Source organism: Myotis daubentonii, chromosome 21, assembly GCF_963259705.1.
Source record: "Myotis daubentonii chromosome 21, mMyoDau2.1, whole genome shotgun sequence".
Taxonomy (NCBI): Eukaryota; Metazoa; Chordata; class Mammalia; order Chiroptera; family Vespertilionidae; genus Myotis; species Myotis daubentonii.
Window position 1 is genome coordinate 16092238 of NC_081860.1, and position 21449 is coordinate 16113686.

General features: G+C 54.6%; 2 protein-coding genes across 3 annotated transcripts in view; one reads left to right on the forward strand and one right to left on the reverse strand.

The window, feature by feature from the left end:
• Nucleotides 1-3573: 3573 nt before the first annotated feature.
• Nucleotides 3574-10488, forward strand: PGPEP1L (pyroglutamyl-peptidase I like). The gene is made up of 5 exons (XM_059677978.1): nucleotides 3574-4085; nucleotides 5981-6033; nucleotides 6740-6862; nucleotides 8425-8651; nucleotides 10075-10488. Exons 1-5 carry the CDS (start codon nucleotides 4052-4054, stop codon nucleotides 10388-10390), a joined length of 753 nt encoding a protein of 250 aa, XP_059533961.1. The 5' UTR covers nucleotides 3574-4051; the 3' UTR covers nucleotides 10391-10488.
• Nucleotides 10489-13235: 2747 nt separating this feature from the next.
• The window catches only part of IGF1R (insulin like growth factor 1 receptor), a 122474-nt gene continuing 114260 nt past the window's right edge, over nucleotides 13236-21449 (reverse strand). For both annotated transcript variants that reach the window (XM_059678127.1, XM_059678126.1), the window contains one exon: nucleotides 13236-21047. In XM_059678127.1, the coding sequence (XP_059534110.1) occupies nucleotides 20507-21047 (541 nt within the window). In that variant the 3' untranslated portion in view covers nucleotides 13236-20506. The remainder of the gene's footprint in view (nucleotides 21048-21449) is intronic.

The following is a 21449-nucleotide window of genomic DNA, read 5'->3' on the forward strand; positions in this document are numbered from 1 at the left end:
GTGCCCCTTCCCACTTCCTCCTCCTCCTATTTCTATAGACAACGTTTGCATTCTCTCTTTTCGAAAATTTACACACTTGAAAAATGAATGACACACACATTAGAGGGCACTCCTTAACATCACCGCCCCCTCCAAAGTCTTTTGGTCCTGACAACCATGGAGTTGCTGCTTTTATTGACAGCCACTCTTTTATTTAAGCTTATACTCACTCGAAATAGAAAATGTCACAAGAGGCCATTGTTTCTCCAGTATTTTACCTTGGCCTGTTTCAGGGTGCTTTTCCCCAGGGGAGGCGGGGAGCAGGCGGGTTGTAAAATGCCGCCAGCCTTGGAACCCACAGGCCTGTGGCCAGTCAGCTGGTGGTGCCTCCCCTCTTTGGTTGGCAGCTCTGAAGTTTGTGCTCCTGGACAAATGGATCCCAAACTCATCTGCCGGCCTCGTCCCTCCGCCCCAGCAAATAGTGGCTGGGGGTGGGGGCTCCCAGCTGCTCCCCCGTCTTGGGAGCCACCTATGTAAGGAAGGCCAGGGCACCCCCCACGCACAGGATGAAAATGGCCCCAGTTCTGCTCCATCGCACAGGCTGCAGATGCACTCACTCATCCCAGCGCCACAAGGCCCCCTCACAGCCATCCTGGAGTCACCTCTCGCACGTCTGAGATTTCATGTGTCCAGATGGAAACAGAGCCACCTGGGCCATAGCGCTCAGGACACTTGCTCCTCCAAACACCGGGCCTCCCTCGACATTGACTAGGCTCTGCTCTGTGCCCCAAAGACCGTGGGGACACCAAGCATGTGGGAAGGGGAATGGCCAGGGCTGCAGCCAGTGCAGAGGCCGGGAGGCGCGAAGAGAAATGTCTGGCTCCTCACCCATTGTGAACTCCCTACTCATCATGGGTGTTACTCAAGCTTCTGGCACGTAGGGAGAAAGGCTTATTAATCTCTGCTTTAAAACGCACTTCTTCAAGGCCTTGTTACTTTTTTTAAAAAGTTTTTTTAAAGTATGTTTTTATTGATTTTTTTTTTTAGAGAGAAAAAGACCAAGTTTAATCCATGCCTAAGTATGGGAACCCTGTATACATGAGAGGTTCACAGACCCACATACATTAGAGGTTTAAAGACAGAAAAGCGGGCCCAGCCAGTGTGGCTCAGTGGTTGAGTGTCGACCTATGAACCAGGAGGTAGCTGTTCAATTCCAGGTCGGGGCACAAGCCTGGGTTGTGGGCTCGATCCCCAGTGTGGGGCGTGCAGGAGGCAGCTGATCAATGATTCTCTCTCATCATCGAGGTTTCTATCTCCCTCTCCCTCTCTCTTCCCTTCTGAAATAAAAATACATTAAAAAAAAAAAAGGGGGAGGGGACAATGAGATATATATGGAATTCTGAGCTAAGGGTCAACTTGGGACTTCAGAGAGGAGGACGGTCATTGCGGACAGTAAGAGAAACAGGTGTTCAGTAATTAGAAGTTTCCCTGCCATATAGATAAGTCAGAAAACTGGCTCTGATAATCTCTTATTGTGGGCAAGGCCTCTAATTTAAATTCTTCTAGGCCAGTGGTTCTCAACCTTCCTAATGCCGCAACCCTTTAATACAGTTCCCCATGTTGTGGCGACCCCCAATTTCATTGTTACAAATTGAACATAATTAATGCATAGTGATTAATCATAAAAACAATATGTAGTTATATATGTGTTTTCTGATGGTCTTAGGCGATCCCTGTGAAAGGGTCGTTCGACTCCCAAAGGGGTCGCGACCCACAGGTTGAGAACCACTGTTCTAGGCGGACTTTCTCTTGAGCCTGCAGGGTCTTGGCTGCCTTCAGCTCAAAACAATTTGCATGCCACACAGGCACATCTTGGGGTGACTGGCTTGGGGCCCCTACACCACAAAGCCCTATCTTGCTTCCCAGAGGAGGAAAATTGTATTCTGGTGCCGGGTTTGGCAAACTACAGCCCACTGTCTATATCTGTACAGCCTGTGAGCTAAGAGCAGTGTTTACATTTGTAAATAGCTGTGGGGGGAGATCAGAATAAGCATAAAAAATAAAAGACATCTGTGACACCTGGGCATTATATGAAGTTCAAAACTCAGCATCCATAAATATAACTACTGGAACCAAGCCCCGCCCATCATGTGCATATGTGGGTGGCAGCTTCAGGCCACAACAGTAGGGTTGAATAGTTGGAACAGAAACCATTGGCCCAGGAAGCCTGAAACGCTGAGGATCTGGCCCCTGACAGAAAGTGGGTGCTGCCCCTGGAGCATTAAGCTGAAAAGGCAAAGGAATAAGGGAGGGTGCGTCCAAAAGGCTACCCTGAAAACCTGTTAGTGCTTTGACAAGAGGCAGGTTGGCTTGAGTTCTGTGTTATAAGTAACTGATCTGGAAGCAGTGATGTTGGACACAGGGAAGAGCTATTGCTATTATTTTATTTATTTACTTTAAGAAACATGCTTTTATTGATTTTTAGAAAGAGAGGAAGGGAGAGGGAGAGGGACTCCTGGACACCCCACACTGGGGATCGAGCCCGCAACCCAGGCAAGCACCCCGACCGGGAATGGAACCGTGACCTCCTGGTTCCTAGGTCGACGCTCAACCACTGAGCCACGCCGGCGGGGCTTTTTGGGGTGTGGTAAGTTAACTCTAGGAGCTACCAGTTACCACAGCAGACCTCGTTAGCTGGTGCCGCTATCAGAATCTGACCCGCAAGGCAGCCACCTTCACAAATGTGGGCATTGCTAGTGGCCTAATCTTATTTATAACTGTGACAGGCAGGTCAAGAACGCTGACAGGACCAGGTACGAGTCGTGAACTTGGGGAGCCATCGTGCATTAGAAGGGGGTTCAGATACCATCAAGAATGCCAGAGGGAGTATGAGCAACAGGGTAACTGCTTTCCAACTTGAACGTGGGTCCTGTATACTTTCCTCTCCGGCTGAGGTGCCGTGCACAGGCCTCTGCACCCCCCGCAGGACAAGGTGGCCCAGCCTCTGAGCAGGCCGGGGAGGCCACAGGGGACAAACGCCACTTCCTATCCCTTCTCTGCAAATAGCCTGCAACCCACACCAGGGGCCAATGAAAGGGGACGGCTGTGGGTTCCGCGCCCCAGGAAGGCACCCGGTGGAGCCTAGCCCTTGGCAAAGACCCCAACTCAGGGTGGGGACTGTTTTTACCAAGGGGGACAATTAAGAGGGGACCACGTGGTCACGCCCCCCAATACAGGGCCCTCTGACCGTGGGGAAGCTCCCTGGTACTGGGCGAGCCACGGGGCTACACCCAGACGGGGAAAAAGAATTGTTTTTTGTAGCTCATATCAATCAGCTTTTAAAAAAAGTATTTTTAGTTTTATACAAGGTGCTTTAGTGCTCGTTTTTTGTTAAACCTAATGGTTTGTTAACGTGCCTTAGGACCCACAGCTTCCAGGCAACGGGGCTTCAACCAACACTATGAATCATAACCATCATCTGGGGTTTGGTTTTCTTTTTCTTTCATTCATTGTTTTCTATCTTTCTTTTCTTTTCTTTTTCTTTTTTAACATATTTTGCAGAATCAGTTTCAAGAGCAACCTCATCAAGTCATAATGGCCAAACACGAGAACTCGGGGGCAGATGGGGAGATGACTGAAGCAGAGAAAACCCAACCGAGCAACTTGTAGGGTCACCCACCTTCCTGGTTTGCCCAGGACTGTACCAATTTCAGCCCATTTTAGCGCCCCCCCCCCCATATTCCCAGAAACCCTCAGACCCAGGGAAAGCAGGACAGACAGTTGCCAACCTCTCCTTCGAATCATACCAAGCAGCAAACTGGCCCAGACCCAGTGGCTGGCAAGTCCCAGATGGCTCCGCCTCTGCGTCCGGAGCTGGCTTTCTGCTTTCAAGGGCATCGTCTTACCACCCTCCCCCACCCCAGAGTCTCCAGGCTTTAGGGGCCCCGGAATGCTGAGGGACCCCCGTGGCTAGATCCCCCTATAGGGGCAGGAGGAGGGGCACCCCGCGTCCGGGCTGCGTCACGGCCATCTGACCCGGGAGGCACAGAGGCACGCGCCCCACTCCGGTTTCATGGAGCCCCGGCCTGGCTGCGTGGTGGTGACCGGTAAGCCTGTTTGTCTGCTTTCCCAGGTGCCGCTGCCTGTAGCCTGGCCCTGATTCTGGTCATAACCGGTTCCCGGCGGAGAAGACAGAGCAGCCAGCAGTGGTGCCAATCACTCCAGAAGGAAGCCAACTCCCAGCTCTGCCTGTTCAGAACCGGCAGCGGACAGAGAGGCGTTTCCACTCCGTCCTGCCGTTCGCTACAAACAGCTCCTGAATGGCAGGCATGGAAGCGCCCACCTGTGGCTGAGGCCAGACCTTGACCTTCAGCCCATCAGTGAGGAAGCCAGTGGGCTCAGGTGGCCTCTGCCGGGGTGCAGTTTCATAGCCAGGAAGGAGGAGCTGGGGGTCCCAGAAAGGACAGGGCCTCAAAAAGCTGGGGCAGTCCGTCTGCAGTGCCCACCCCCACCCCCAGACCAGAGAGCTTTGGGCCCCTCAGAAAACCGCGAGGCGCTCTGAGAGCCACCAGTTGGAGACTCTGAACCCAAAAGGCCACCTGGGAAGGAATGGTGGCTGCCCTCTCCTGCCCAAATCCACCCCAGCACACCCCAAATCCACCCCAGCCCCCCAAGCCACTGTCACAGCTGGGCTTCTGGAGGGCTTGTTTTGTGGGTTTGTTTTGTTTTTTGTTAATCCTCATCCAAAGCTATCCTTCCATTGATTTTGATTTTGATTTTGGTGGTGGTGGTGTTAATCCTCACCCAAGGATATTTTTCCATTGGTTTTTAGAGCGAGTAGAAGGTAGGGAGGGCAAGAGAGAGAGAGAAACATTGATGAGAGAGGCAACACTGATTGGCTGCCTCCTGCATGTGCCCCAATCTAGGCTGGAGTCGAGCCTGCAACCCAGGTACATGCCCCTGACCAGCATCGAACCCGGGACCGTGCAGTCCGTAGGCTGCCGCTCTATCTACTGAGCCAGACTGGTTAGGGGGAGGGTTTGATTTCTCTACAAAGCTCTTTCTTTTTACTTAGACATAATTGGCACATTTTCAGTTTTTGGAATTGTGCTGGACGAAGGCAACAGAGGCAAGACAAGGATTCCTGTGTGTGGCAAATCACAAGTTACCTATCTAAACATTTTCAGCCTATAATCATACTCCTCTTAACCTTCTGAGGAAAGAACGCTTTTGAAAACCTTTCATCAACCCTGCTCTCACTGGTATCTGGGTATGGAGACTGGCTCCAATGACCCTGGAATTCCTAAGGAAACTATACCTCCGGTAAACGAACGCTTGTCACCCATGAACTATGAATCCTGAAGCGCCAGGGCCGGTCTTAGGCTCACGCGGACCCACTTGCTGGCCAACCTGAGACTGCTGCTGAGGCACCTGTTCATCAGCTGTGGCTTCCAGAGGGCGGCCGCCTTTATAAAAATGCTGCGCTGCCAGGGGCAGTCTTTTCCTTTAATTGGATTTGCTTCGTGTGTGAATCTGGCATGGAGACAGACGATGGGAAAACAAGGGCTCAAGATCAAGGTGTCCTTGCCCGGCCGGTGTGGCTCAGTGGCTGAGCATCGACCTATGAGCCAGGAGGTCACAGTTCGATTCCCGGTCAGGGCACATGCCCGGGTTGTGGGCTCCATCCCCAGTAGGGGGCGTGCAGGAGGCAGCCGATCCATGATTCTCTCTCATCACAGAGGTTTCTCTCTCTCTTCCTCTCCCTTTCTCTCTGAAATCAATAAAAATATGTATTAGGAGAGCAATGCCTCACATCCTGTGATGCTCCCAGACTGGGGAGGTCGCAGGCCTCCAAGGAAGGGGTGTGGGAGTTCCCGGGGACCCACAATGGCTCTGGGGGCAGCCCAGGGGGAGAAACACCCTACCCCCCCCCGCCCCCCCCCGCCCCCCCCCCCCCCTGCCAAGGCCTGGCCTGAGCAAACCAGAATCTCCCTGATTTCAGGTTTCGGGCCCTTCCGGCAGCACCTGGTGAATTCCAGCTGGGAAGCAGTGAAGGTAAACACGGGCCAGGCCCGGACCTGGGCACTCAGGGCCAGGCCAGCTCCTTTGGGGGCCAGCTCCATGAGGGAGGGGCCCTGGGGAAGGCCTGGCCTCTGGGCCTGGGTGGGTCCTCGCCTGCCCCAGGTGGCCCTTTTGGCTGTGTGGTAAAACAATAACAAGGCTAGCCCAGCCGGTGTGGCTCAGTGGTTGAGCACTGACCTATGAACCAGGAGGTCACTGTTTTGATTCCCAGTCAGGGCACATGCCCAGGGTGCGACTTGGTCCCCATTGGGGGGCATGCAGGAGGCAGCCAATCAGCCATTCTCTCTCATCATTGATGTTTCTCTCTCTTTCTCCCTCTCTCTGTCCTCTCTGAAATCAGTAAAAATGTGGTGGTGTTTTTTGTAAGTGGTTGCCAGGAAAGCTGGTTGCTACAGTAGGTGAGGTCCCTGTAGTATAGACAATGGGGAGAAGTGGGGGGGGGGGGTCTCGTTTTATCCTCAGGCTGGTTATCATCATCTCAGGCCTTCTCATATTAACAAGAACACAAAACAAAATCCACCGTGGGCTTACTTACTAGCCCCGATCAGCGATCGAACCCGAAACCTAAGTATATGCCCTTGACCAGGAATCGAACCCACCACCCTTTGGTTTTGGTGTATGGGACGATGCTGCAACCAACGGAGCCACACGGGCCAGGGCTGCCTGCCTCTTTCAACAGGAGCTCTCCAAGCTGGGCCTGGGGAGCGACGCGGAGGTGGAGCTGCGGACGCTTCAGCTGCCCGTGGATTACAGGGAGGTGAAGCGGAGAGTCACCAGAATCTGGGAAGATCTGCAACCGCGAGTAAATGACGGCTGGGGAGCCACAGCTGGGGAGCCGGTGGGGGGGGTGTGGGGGGGTTGCTGATGATGAGATGGCGCCCCAGAGCCTGGGAACCCCTGGACCCCGGTTCTAGAGTTGCTGGCTTAAGTGCACCCCTGGCCCTGCATCTCACCAGCACAATCCAGTGGGGTTTATAAGGTTCTGGGCCTGTTTCTCAACGTTTCAGCTGTAATAAATGCAGCGCAGCCGGCGTGGCCCAGCGGTTGAGCTCCGGCCTAGGAACCAGGAGGTCACAGTTCGATTCCCCGTCAGGGCACATGCCCGGGTTGTGGGCTCGAACCCCAGCAGGGGGCCTGCAGGAGGCGGCCCATCCATGACTCTCTTTCATCACTGATGTTTCTCTCTCTCAAATCAATATCTATGTGGGTTTTTTTTGTTTGTTTGTTGTTTTGTTTTGAAATATATTTTATTGATTTTTTACAGAGAAGAAGGGAGAGGGATAGAAAGTCAGAAACATCGATGAGAGAGATCGATCAGCTGCCTCCTGCATGCCCCCCCAGTGGGGATGTGCCCACAACCAAGGCACATGCCCTTGACCAGAATCGAACCCGGGACCCTTGAGTCCGCAGGCCGACGCTCTATCCACTGAGCCAAACCGGTTCGGCTGTTTGTTTGTTATAATGGAAGCTTTATTCCCAGCCAGGACTCCAAAGATAAGTTTCCCCCTAACAGACAGGCCTCGGGTTAGTTGCCAGCCACGCCCATGCAGGGAAGGGTCGCTGTGAAGTGGGACCTCGTGGGCCCCGGGGAGGGCCACCTGCCTTATACCCAAGCCCAGTGGTTCTCAACCTTCTGGCCCTTTAACTACAGTTCCTCATGTTGTGACCCAACCATCAGATTATTTTCGTGGCTACTTCATCACTGTCATGTTGCTACTGTGATGAATCGTCATGTAAATATCTGATAGGCAGGATGGTCTTAGGCGACCCCTGTGAAAGGGGCGTTCGACCGCCAAAGGGGTCGCGACCCACAGGTTGAGAACCGCTGACCCAGCCCCTCTTATCCCAACAACTACTTCTATACAAAACGGGTTCAAATATCCCGCAAATACTACAGAGCCCAGGCGGCAAGAGGAGCAAAACAGACACACCTCCACCCCATTGAGACAACGCCCCAAGGGCCTCGACGAAACGCTTAGCTGTGTTTCCAAGAGGAAAAACAACCCCTTCAAGGCATTCTGAGACCGACTTCGTGCCTCTGCGTTGCCAAGGCAACGCCAGGCGTCCCCTGTGGCCTCAGAGAGCAGCGGGGACCCGGGGGGGGGGGGGGGGGGGGGACACAGAGGAATATTCCACCCTGTGTGCGGGTATTTTCAAATATAAAAGCATTTAAATAGACGACGCCTCATGGTTTTCTATCCGGCGGCCTATGAATGAGGGGAAGGAGGGAGGAGGCCCGAAAGCGCAGTCGCGGTTTGAGAGGTTTTCCCCGCCTCGCACTCGCCCCCGGCTGGGCCCTCGGGACAGACGGTGACAGACAGGCCTCAGTTTCCCCAAATCCCCCGCCGCCCCCTGTCCGCACAGCTCACCGTGCACGTGGGCGTGGACGCCGCCGCCAAGGCCGTGGTTCTCGAGCAGCGCGGCCGGAACCGCGGGTATCGCGAGACCGACGTCCGTGGCTTCCGGCCCGAGCAGGGCGCGTGCGTCCCGGATGGCCCGGAAGTGATTGAGTCGCGGGTCGACCTGAAGGCCGTCAGCAGGCGCGTGGCTGTGGACGGCGTGGCGGTGATGTTCTCCCGCGATGCGGGCAGGTGCGTTTCGTCGCGTCACTGAGCTGGAAGGAGAGGATGACCCTCCTTTCTTTTTCTTTTTTTTTAAAATAAATATATTTTTATTGATTTCAGAGGGGAAGGGAGAGGGAGAGCATCATGGATCGGCTGCCTCCTGCAGGCCGCCTCCTGGGGATCCAGCCCGCAACCCGGGGCGTGTGCCCTGACCGGAAATGGAACGGTGACCTCCGGGCTCACAGGTTGAGGCTCAACCACTGGGCCACACCGGCCGGCCTGACCCATCTTTCTTCTAGGATGTCTCCCTTCGAAAAGGCCCCTGTGTGCCCTTCCACTGGGCCCTTGGGCACCCATTGGCCCCCCAGGGTGGTCCTTGCAGACCAGCCTGTTGCCCCCCCCACCCTGCATCCTAAGGTCCCCTCCCCCTAACACAGCCTTGGGTGCGTTGGTAGAAAAAAAGATGTGATGGCACATTTTGAAAGCCACTCATAGTTTGGGGGTGCTTTATTTTTATTGATTGCAGCCAACGTGGTGTTTGAACTATTCTGATAGATTAACTTATCTTTGTTTCTCCAAACTCTGACCCCCAGTAGGTGGCTTCTCCTCCCCGCAAAAAAAATAAATAAATAAAAATAAAAAATGAATGAATGTAAACACGATTGAAAGGTGAAAGGGTTAAAGGTGAAGCCGGCTCGGCCACTTGCTGGCCATAAGACCACGAGGCTAAGAGCTGGCCTCTCCCCAGCTTACCTTCTTTCTTTTCTTTTTTAAAAATATATTTTATTGATTTTTTGCAGAGAGGAAGGGAGAGGGATAGAGAGCTAGAAACATCGGTTAGAGCAGTGGTTCTCAACCTTCCTAATGCCGCGACCCTTTCATACAGTTCCTCATGTTGTGGTGACCCCCAACCATAAAGTTATTTTCGTTGCTACTTCATCACGGTAATTTTGCTACTGTGATGAATCGTCATGTAAATATCTGATATGCAGGATGTATTTTCATTGTTACAAATTGAACATAATTAAAGCATAGTGATTCATCCCCAAAACAATATGTAATGATATACCTGTTTTCCGATGGTCTTAGGCGACCCCTGTGAAAGGGTCATTTGTCCCCCAAAGGAGTTGCGACCCACAGGTTGAAAACCGCTGGTTTAGAGAGAAACATCGATCAGCTGCCTCCTGCACACCCCCCACTGGGGATGTGCCCGCAACCAAGGTACATGCCCTTGACCGGAATCTAACCTGGGACCCTTCAATCCGCAGGCCGACGCTCTATCCCCCGAGCCAAACTGGTCAGGGCAACACCTTCTTTCTGAGGCAGAAGGACAAGACCTCCGTCTCCCTGGGTGGCAGTCCTCCCTCCTGACGGTTTGGGGATGCTACAGCACCACAGCTGCTTACCTCTCTCTGGTCCAAGGAGTCACCTGGGTTTCCTGCGGTTGCAGATACGTCTGCGATTACACCTACTACCTGTCTTTGCATCACGGAAATGGGCGTGCGGCGCTCATCCACGTGCCCCCGTTGTCTCCGGAGCTCCCCGCCAGCCTGCTGGGGAAAGCCCTGCAAGTCGTCATCCAAGAGATGCTGGCGGAGGGTGAGAACGCCCAAGGTCAAAGCCTGGTGCCCAGAAAACAAACCCGCGGTGGTTCCAGCCAGGCAGAACCAACCCGGGCGCTGCCCCTTTGGAGACAAGGGGATGTGTCAGTCCTGTGTGGAGAGTTCAGCTGTGCTTGGGGAGGCGTTTTAAAAAATCGCTTGTAACACAGTTTACACAGAGGGCCAAGTTCTGAATTAGACGCATGGAAGTCACAGAGTTATTTCATTGTCAGAAGGCAGGACAACACTCTGAAAGGCAGACATTTCACCAGGAATTAACTAGCTCCGGTTATGGTTTTCATGACAGTGAAATGAAATCCTAGTCATTTTTTTTTTCCTCTTAGACAAGATGATGCAGCAGCGGTGGGCTGATCCACGACCACCTGGCCGTGGGGACATACAGGTGTGGTCACCGCTCGGCGCCCCATTCCTGACCTCTGAGCTCTGACACCCAGGCGCTGTGGGCACCTTTGAGCCACCGAGTCTCAATTGTTTCTTTTTTTCTTGTCCTTTTTCAACTTAAGGGGAAAAAAAAAATGGTGGTAACATCATACTGTTTTCTATGGCAGCCGCACCATTTTTCTATTCCTACCTGCAGTGTTTGGTCTTAAAGCAAAGGGTAATGGCTAGGTTTGCTTCTCACCTCTTTTCATCTTTCATGACCCTGCCCTGGCTCACGGTCAGGTTTTACCTGCCCAGTGTTTCCTTGAAAGCAGATTTCCACTGGGAGCCCCGTTAGCAACACGTTTGGAGGAAAGGACTGAAGGTGGTTAAGCTCTGGGAAATTTCTTACTATCTCGGTGTGCTCGCAGCTATTACTTTTCACTTAATTAAGTTTCTAAAAAAAAAAAAAGGTCGCTTAGTGCTCCGATTCATTCACGCTAAGAAACAGTACCTGCAACTTCATAACCAGGGGGCTGGGCAGGCCTTGCTTGTTTTAGCATCAGCCCTCGAGCGCGCTTGTGCGTGTGGGAGAGACCTTACAGGACCTCTTTTGCAAATGAACGTGGTCGCTGGACGTACCACAGAACCAAGTCACGGTGTAGCCTAGCACAGCCAGCAAGTGGGGGTGGGATGGTCTGGCCAGCACAGTTGTTCGTGTGCAGATCCTTCCGTATTTGTAGGCAAACACTGCTCCCCAGAGCCCTTGTTGCCCCCGCCCCTCCCTCTTCTAGTTCCCGTCTCAGGACGGTCCCGGCTCCTGTGTTACTTCACATGGCTTGGCACCAAGCCATACACATGTCACGAACTTTTAGACGTGATTCTGTGGGGAGGCCCAGAGCTCCCTCCTGATGAATGCGCCATTTCTCCCGCTCATGGCCTCCGAAATGCTTGAGGGAGAACCCCAGAGGCCCGCGCCCTGGGCTGAGGGGCCTGCCACCTCACCCCCCCTCACTGACACACACCGGGCCTGGTTAGTTAGGAATGTGCGGCAGTTCTGAGTCGGTTTGAAAACCACAGCGGAAAAGGCCGAGCCTTGGATTGGTCATTTACCAGCCGGGGGGCGGGTCTTGGGCATGGCCGCCTGTTGGCTCATCTCTGAAACTAATAAAAATGCCTCCTCCGCAGAGCTGGTACAGAGATGCAGTGCGAGAACGGAGGTGAAGGTCCCTCAGTGATGGGAGGCCACCAGGCTGCTGCCGGACCCGTGAGGAGGACAAGAGAAACGGCTCTGCTGGACCTGAGGTCTCAGGAAGTGGCACTTCTGAGGACCCAGCGCCTTCACGCTTCTGAGGACAGGTGCAGCCCAGGAGGCAGCGTGACCCGCCTGGGGACGTCCGGCCTCCTGTGTTCACCCTGCCCGCAGCCCAGACACCCCCGGAGCCTGGGAGACGAGCCTGCCTTTAGTCATTGGTCCTCTAGTAACGGCCCCCGGAGGGCCAAGCACTTCCTGCCAACGGTGAGCAAGTCCCAGGGTGAACACCAAGCTTGAGAATTTATTTATTTATTTATTTTTAATATATTTTATTGATTTTTTACAGAGAGGAAGGGAGATAGAGAGTTAGAAACATCGATGAGAGAGAAACATCGATCAGCTGCCTCTTGCACATCTCCTACTGGGGATGTGCCCGCAACCCAGGTACATGCCCTTGACCGGAATCGAACCTGGGACCTTTCAGTCCGCAGGCCGACACTCTATCCACTGAGCCAAACCGGTTCCGGCGAGAATTTATTTTTTTGTTACTCCTCACCCACGGATATTTTTCCATTCATTTTTAGAAAGAATGGAAGGGAGGGGAGAGACAGAGAAACATCGATGTCAAAGAGACACACTGATGGGCTGCCTCCCGCACGGCCCCAACTGTGGGGCGAGCCCGCCAAACGGGCATGCGCCCTGACGGGGAGTGGAACCGTGACCTCCCGGTTCATAGGTCGACGCTCAACCTCTGAGCCACGCCTGCCGGGCACAGCTTGTGTCCTTTAAACGTGTATTCACATTTCCCACCGCGACCATTTCCCTGGCAAAGATCACGCCGCCTGGGCTGTAGAGTCCTCGGGGCAGCCCGAGACCATGAACTTGGAAGGAGCGAACACGTGTGAACACCTCCAGCGAGCCACATCCTAGGCGTGCTCACTCGGTTCTCCCTGCCCCCTCTCAGTAGGTGTGCTGGCTGTGAGGTGCCAACAAAGACGTGGAAATGTGGAGGTCAAGTCCTTTGCCCCAGGGCCCCCCAGATCAAGCTGCCCCCCGCTTGGCCTGACCTTTGTCTGTGGAAGGTGTAGGAAAAATCTACAGCTCAGTGGAAACGGAAGTACAGATTTCTGTATTTTAGGCATTCAGATTTTCTCGTAGCTGATTTAATGGAGTGAGAAGCAGAATGCTCCCGTCTTCACCAGCAGTTCGCATGCTGTGAGGGTTCAGCTGTCTGTCAGCAATAAAACAAAACCTTCACGCTGAACACCTCCGAGCGACACGTGTGAACACGCATGCCGCACGCAGCTCAGCGCCCCTGCCTCAGAAGCGTGGTGAGTCTTGCACGGAGGCGCAAACAAAATTGGAGGCCTGACGTGCATACTGAATTCCTTTATTGAACGTAAACCGTGTAATACTTGAACTACTAGAAAAAAGCAGAGTAAGATAAACTAAAGTCGCATTAGCTTCAGCCATTCAAAATAGTTTCTTTTTACCCCCCCGTAATGTAAAGAATCCAGAGTATATCGCGATAACAGGGATAAATTCTTACAATGGAGTATACAAAACCATTTTGAAAATTTTTTTTTTTTAGCTACTGATTTTTTTTGTATATAAACAGGAAGTTTTTAGGAATAATTTGTACACAGAAAGTCATTTTACGTAACAAATTGGCTGTGTCAATTACCGGTTTTTAAAAACATTTTAAAAAACTTTTTTTTTTTTTTAAACAAGAGAACTCAGAAAATAAATGATCTGCAATACATCCATTTCATCGCGCCTTCTGGTTTGATTTTGTTTGTTTTTTTAACATTTTTTCCCAGAGGACAAACTCTGGCAAACCCCTCATGTCAACCCCACTGGCTTACAAAGCACACAGGTGTTTTTGCCAAGCATCTATTCCACCTGTGGACGCGTCTACGCAACACCAAACATCCGAATGCCAAGTTGCAAACAGAAAATACTGTATCTGGACCTTTCTCCCATGTTGTGCAAAACACCCCGTTAGCAATGGTGGGGCTTTTGTGGCATTGTGTGGACGTGGCCCATAACCCACTGGGCGCAAGAGGAAATGGAGTCAGACTTTAAAAAAATTGTGTGTGTGTGTGTAGTTTTTATTCAACTTTGTTTTGTATTGGAAAAATGTATCTTCGGTGTTGTGCCTTAAAAAATAAGAGTCTCTGGTTATATAACAAAGCATCAATCATAATATGAGGCATGTAAGCGAACAGTCTGCCGGCACCAGAATTACCGTCTTGCGTGATAAGTCTGCGTGCGGCCCGCGCTGTGACGCTGCGGAGCTGTGCTGTCAACCGCTCCATCGCGAGGCGTCCCGCAACCATGGCAACAGCCGCACCAGATGCCGAGTGCCGGGCGCACCGCCGGGCACCGCTGGGCGGCAGCACCCTCGCTGGTTCCTTGGCCAGTGAGGTTCCTTCAGTCTCTTAAAGTAGCTACACTCCAAAGATAAATGACCAGCAAATGATGATCCCCTCCCCAACCAGAAGGTTCGGGAAGACCAAGATACTGAAGATACAGAACTACTGAAATCGCCATCCATCCTTTGCTATAAACGAGGGCCTGAAGCGTGGGGTGGGGGTGGGGGGATGTAAAAAGAGTTATGCAGGGCTTGGGGGCAGGGAAAATGCATTTTTGGCATCTCATAAAGCTAGCTAGTAAACAGGTGTCCTATAAAAAAAAATAATAAATGGATCACGAGCATACATTTGCACGGAGAAACCCAAGTGTCTTTAAATTATTTCGGCGATTACGGACTACAAACGTTGTATAAAATTATTCTATGTCCTTACAAAAATGCAATGAAACGTTGAATTAGTTCTTGTAAACCAGATCTTCGTCGACTGACTACCCGTATCTACTGGACATGAGCCCTACTGAAAATGCTGTGTGAGTAATTAAAAGAATGCTGACCAGAAAAATGAGGACACACACCAACGTGGCCATACGGATGAGTAATCAAAAAACAACAACAACAAAAAATAGATGAGTAATCAAAAAAACCAACAAAAAAATTATAGATGAGTAATCAAAAAACCAATAAAAAGTATAGATGAGTAATCAAAAAAACCAAAAAAATATAGATGAGTAATCAAAAAAAACAAAAAAGTATAGATGAGTAATCAAAAAACTCAAAAAAATATAGATGAGTAATCAAAAAAAAAACCAACAAAAAATATAGATGAGTAATCATATTCTTGCTTAAACGACAAAAAGAAAACCCTAAAGTCATGCCCCCGAGCCGACCACTGACGGGCGTGATGTGGGGTTCGTGTCCTCCGACGATTGGACTGAACTCCGATCACAGTCCCCCACGCAGGGCGCCGGGGTGTCTGCTGAAGACAAATGCCCATGGAGGCCTCCCGAGCCTGGCCCTGGTCTCACGCCTTCAAGAAACCGTCCATCCTTCCGGGCCCCGCGCCCTGGCGCTCGCCATTCTTCTCTCCGCCACGGAGGTGTCCTCCCGCCGGCTCGGCTCTTCCCTCCATCCAGGAGCGTCCACCCGCTTCTTCTCCGCAGGACCGGCTCTGTCATCCGAGCTGGGGGCCAGGCGTGACCCCCTCGGGCCTGTCCTCTGTATCTTCAGCATCGCCGGCTGTAACAGAGAGGTTCGGTCCAAAGCGGCATCCTTTCTCGGTCTCATTGGCAGCGACTGTGTCCCGACTGGAGCGAGGACATGGGCCTTTCATCGCCGCTTCTTTCGAAGAGCGGGTCTCCGGTCCGGATCTCCCGGCGCTGCGGAGCCCGGGAGACGGAGCGACGGCCGCCGCGCACAGAGGCAACATGGACCGGAGGACGGGCCCCAGGCCGCGCGTGCGCCCCCGGGACGGGCCCAGGCAGGGCGCCCAGGGCTGCTGCCCCCGGGGAGGGGCCTCCGACTTGGGAAGGAGCTGCCTTCCATCCTCTGGCCGCTCGGACCTTGGACCGCGCATCCTCGCCTTCTGGCCCCTGGAGCTCGGGTGGCCTGCGCCACGCGCCCACCCGCCAACGGAGGTGGGCTGCCGAGAAAGGCGTCGGTGGAACCCACTGGCCTGGGATTTGGCACCGGACTTGGCTCGTGAATGCGTGGCGCCCGCCAGAACACACCAACCAGTTCCTACCAAGCCATCTTGCCAGTCGGCAGTTCCACCAGAAACTCTTCTTTTTCCCCAGCCGCTTCTCTGACCTTGGAAACCTCGTTCGCGCCACGAGAAACGGGCTGGAAGGGGAGGCCAGCGTTGGCCGTGAACCCCATCTTCTCGCCTCCTCCTCCTCCAAGGAAGCTCATCTCAACTGGGTGTCCAACATCACGACACCCCGTAAAGGAGACCTGGGTGGCCGGGCCTCGCCCCGCGGGGCCTGGACAGCGTCTCCAGAACAGGCCGGCTTCGCTCCCGCTGCGCCGGGGAGGGCGCGGTGCGCGCTTGGCGGTGGCGGACCTCACAGCGGCTCCATGATGCGCCGTGGTCCGAGCGGCTTCGAGCAGCGGGAGCAGCTGGCGGGAGGAGGCCGCGTGGGAAATGCCCCAGTTCGGCTCGAGTGAATTATTCGGAGCGTATGAGAGAGAAAAAAAAAAAAATCAAGGGGAGGGGGGACCCCGGCCTCGCGGGCGGGTCCCGGGGTGGCTTGGTCCAGTAGGATGACCGCACCCTCACGCAAGCAAGCGTTTGTTTCTCTAACTGCAGCGCCGCGGAAGCATTGGTTACGATGCGCACTACGACTGGTTAGTGTTTGCTTTCTACTCAAAGAAAAACCACCGACGTCAAACGATAACATGACCACACCGACAGCTCGGACGCGTGGAACGAGAAGAGACCCCTTGGGACCGGCCTGGATGGACTGGATGCGTCCAGTCCTGGGAACCGGAAGGTATGTGCAAAAGAGGGGAGGCCACCAACCCGGGGGGTCCCCCGGCAGCGTGGGTGAGGGGAACCCCCATCAGATAGCATTTCTCGGTGACCTCGAGGTCCCAAGGGCGTGGGGAGAGGGGAGGGGTGTCCCTGCGGGAGGGGAGAGCCGCCCCCAACTTTTCGGAACGCTTTCCCCGAGTCGTGTCGCCCAGATCACATCACCAGGGCCTGAGAGCAGCTGTTGGAACCGGGTAACGCCATCCACCCCCGTGAGCAGCGGGACAGAGGCAAGGCCTGGTGGGAGGTGCGACACCCCGACACCCCAGAAGGAGGCTTGGCGCCTAGCACCGCCCCCCTCCAGCCCGAAGGCTTGGTACATCTTTGTTTCCCCCTGGGAGGGAGGAGGAAAGGAGGGGGGAATTCAGAGAACATTCTGGAGATGGGGGACGGGGACTTTTCTCCACAGAACATTCTGGAAGGGATTGGCTGGGAGGTAGGAACCTCCTATTCTCGACAGGAGGCCTGGTGGACGGGGCTCTCCGAGTGCCTGGCTCACAGGGACCATCCGGCCGCCTGGCACAGGCCCCGTCCAGGGCAGCCAGCGTGGCGCCCGATGGAGCCGGCCCCCACCCATGCCTAGCAGGTGAGAGCTAACAGAGACGGCCGCCCCTGGCCGCCTCCGGCCCCTAAATCCCGAAACCACTGCTCCAGGGACGGAAGGGGCTCGCCATTCCGTCCGCACAAAGCAACTGGGTTCAAGGACAACCGGCTGGGATAGCCGAGGGGCCTTCCTTCCCACTGAGCTGCTGGGGGGTGTGGGGGGGGCTTTTCCCCTCACCTCCCTGCTGAGTGGGGGACACTGGGCCAAGAGGGGGGAATCCTGACACCTCACAACCTCGTAGGGAACCGAGTCAGAAGAAGAAGAGAGCAAGGCCAGAGGAGACAGCGCAGGGAGAGGCAAGCCGTCGGACAGGAGGGAGAGGCGGGAAGCGAGCTGCGGCCCCGGAATGCAGCCTGGCCTGGCCCCGGTCACGGGCGTGTGCGGCCTGTGCGCGGATGAGGTACCGGTACCCATGGCGTATTGTCAGGTGCTGAGAAATGTGAGATGTATTCCTTGTTGTATATACACATATAAAAAAGAAGTGTGAGGTAGATACATGTTTGAAAAAATAAAAAAATAAAAACCCCCAAAAATAAAAACTGTCCCTTCTTACGCACGGAAACCCCTCGTGTCAGTATCGAAACCCATCAGGGGGCCGAGCTGCTCTCTCAGCGACTGAAACCGGAATCGGAAATTAAATGCAAACTCCTACATACACCTCCTCAATGAACCTTTCTCTTGGACGCAGTTTCTGAAGGGGAAGGAACGGTGAGGACGGGGGCTAGAGACGATCCTGGGGCTGAAACGACTCCGAATTTTCCTTCTTGTGTCTCCTCTCCAATCCCGACTAGCCATCACCCTACTTGAGCTTTGTTCTCACTCATCACTTAAACGTTTTCCATCCCAGAAGCAACTCTGTGCGGTCCTATGTCAATCGCTCTGGTGAGAAGCGCTAAAAATACCAACAAAACAAAATAATAATAAAAAAAAAACCGCAACAAAAGACGCCGGGGCCCTGAGGACTTGTTTCCCGGCCCAGGGCAAGTGTGCCAGGGCCCTGGTCCCCTGGGGTGAGCATGGGGCTCCTGGGCCACTGGGGGCGCCGCCCCAGCCTGGCCCTCTCCCAGCAGCCCCTGGCGCCCCGTGCGGACGGGGTTTCTGGGGGTTTCCTGGTTCTCAGGACAGACAGGTAGGTCGGTCTGGAGGGTGGCGGCGGCACGCCACTGACCACCCTCCACTGCACCCTTAGATTTAGCAGCTGTTTTTTGTAGGATGGAAGGATTAAATATCCACTAAAAAAAAGAAAAAGAAAAAAGAAATGTAATTCAAATGACTAGTATCTGCAGTTCAAACTGCTGTTGTACCCGAGAATTAAAACATAAAAATTACAAAAGGTGTGTGTCACATCCAAAAGGAAGGGGCCGGGGAAAGGGGGCGGGGGGTCTCTTTCCCACGGCGACGACGAGGAACACTGAACAGGCGTGGGAAGTACTTGACCTTTGTGTTGGGACCTGAGGTTGTCTACGGCTGGCACAGTAACAGACTCCAATGCCGGGCGAGGGAGGGAGGGCGGGCGGGGGAAGGGACCCCGTTTCCACCCGCCTCCCTCGCCAGCCAGCCTCGTGCCCACAGAGCCTACAGGTTGTAACAGATCTAGCAGGGGGCCGGGGGGGAAGCAGAGAGCGGGGGTGCGGAGTTATGAAAAGGCATCACAGGCAGTTCATGGCAAACGCCGATCTACGAGAGCCCATTCCTGGGGAGAGAGGAAGAGACGCCTCTAGTCGAAAGCAGAAGCTTAGAGAGAGAGAGCAGAGAGGGAAGGAGGGAGACCTGAAAGTTTTCATAGAATAGATCCACAAAGATAACCGAAAACTACAAAATAAAAATAGCAGCCGTCTTCTTTTTTTTTCTGTACAGACGTATAGATGAGGATCTGAACCGTAAAAAAGTTATCAAAGTGATGACGTGAAAGACCAATGTGTACGCAAATGTTCCGGGTCTGACCTAGAACCGCAGGACCCGCGGAGTCCTGGGAACGGAACATGTCAAAGGCTGGGGCAGCTTGCATCCCGCACTGCCCTCCCCGAGACGGGTGGGGGTGGGGGTGGGGGGAGGTGTCTGCATTGCTTTGCTCGCAAACCTGCGTGAACCGCTGGGCTCTGTCCCGGGGAACCCCTGCTCCTCTGCGTCCTCGGGGGCCGGGAGGGGCCCTGGGGGGGGGCAGGAGACTAGAACATGAGTTACCTTTGCTCCCTCAAAGGGCCTGTCTGCGGCAGAGTCCCTGGGGCTAGGAGGTGGTTGGGGGTGGGGAGGTGGCCCAGGGAAGCCCGGCCCCGTCCGTCCAGTTCCCCCGGAGAATAACCTAGTCAAAGGCAAACTGACCTGCGTGGACGTGAGACTCGCCAAGAATCCCCGGGGACGACGGGATGGAGGGCACCGCCCGCGTGGCAGTCACAGGAGTGACCGAGACGGCACACACGCCCGCCACCAGGAAATGGGGGGGGGCGCAAGGGGGGCAGGTGCGAGGGACGGAGTCCCGCGTTTTGGCAGAATTTGGCAGCGTTACCACGGCAACAGCCTTGGATGAACGATGGCCCTTGGTAAGTGCCGTGTGTCCCTAAGAAGGCTGAAGGTACAGTTTTTAAAAAGGAAAATGCCGTTGCAACGTGTTAGAGAAGGACCCACGGGGACAGGCAGGTGTGCATGGGAGCAAGAGGGGGCTACGGGGGAGGCTCCCCTCCCCTCCATCGGCTAAGAAGGGCGTCCTGGTTGGGCTTGTGGCTAATGTTCTTTCCATTATGAAGCAGAGAGAGAGAGAGAGAGAGAGGGGGAGAGAGAGAGAGAGAGAGAGAGAGAGAGAGAGGGAGAGAGAGCGGAGAGATCAGAGAGAGAGAGGCAGAGAAGGAGTGAGGAGACTCGATTCTCTAGTGTTCTGTTGCTTTAAGTGTCATTAAGGTTCGTAAAGGCCGTGTCAGTTAAGGGTTTGGGCAGGGCAATAAGCTGCTTGCATATTGAAAAAAGGGAACATCCCGTGTGTGTGTGTGTATGGGGGAGAGGCCTGCCTGTGGGCAGCAGGGCGGCGCTGCAGACCTCGGGGGCGCAGGCGGCCGTGGCCAGATGGTGGGGGCCCGCCCCCCGCCCGCCGAGCACACGCACGCACACACACACACGGGGCCCTGCTCGCGGGACCGGGTCCCATTTCAGCAGGTGGAGGACTGCGGGAGAGGCACGGGCCTCTCGTTCTTGCGCCCCCCATTCATGTGCGCGTACGCCTGCCTCTCGTCGAAGCTGGCCCGGTGGTAGACCAGCACGCGGTGGCCCAGGCCGTTCTCGGGGCGGTGCGGGCAGGGGCGCTCGCGCTCGCGGCCGTTCTCATGGCGGTGGTGCGGGCAGTGGCGCTCGCGGCCGTCGTGGTGGTGGCGCGGGCAGTAGCGCTCGCGGCCGTCGTGGTGGTGGCGGCAGTAGCGCTCGCGGCCGTCGTGGTGGTGGTGGTGGTGTGGGCAGTGGCGCTCGGGCAGCGGCAGGGAGGAGCAGGAGGCCGACGGGTCCAGGGGCACGCACTCCAGCTGGTCGGGGTCCAGGTCCAGCTCCTCAGTGTCGGGCGGCTTGTTCTCGTCGCTGTAGTAGAACGACACCTCGATGAAGCCGGGCTCCAGCTCGTCCTTGATGCTGCCGATGATGTCCAGGAACGAAGGCCTCATCTTGGGGTTGAAGTGCCAGCACACCTGCATGAGCTCGAACCTGCGGGGAGACGGGCGGCGGAGATGGGCCCCACCGGCCGGGCTGCGCCTGGCCCAGCGGCTCTGGGGCCAACGCTTGCTCTGCCCCCCTCCCCGGGCACAACGGGCACGCCGGTCCCGGTCCGGCACCCTCTCCTGGTCTCTGGCTTTCCCTCTTTTCTTTTTTTAAAAAAATATATTTTATTAATTTCAAAGAGGAAGGGAGAGAGAGAGAGAAACATCAATGGTGAGAGAGAATCACGGATGGGCTGCCTCCTACACACCCTCTACTGGGGATGGAGCCCGCAACCGGGGCATGTGCCCTGACCGGGAATCGAACCGTGACCTCCTGGTTCACAGGTCAACTGTCACCCACTGAGCCACACCAGCCGGGCACGTGGTCCGCTGCTGACTCCTGTCTGCA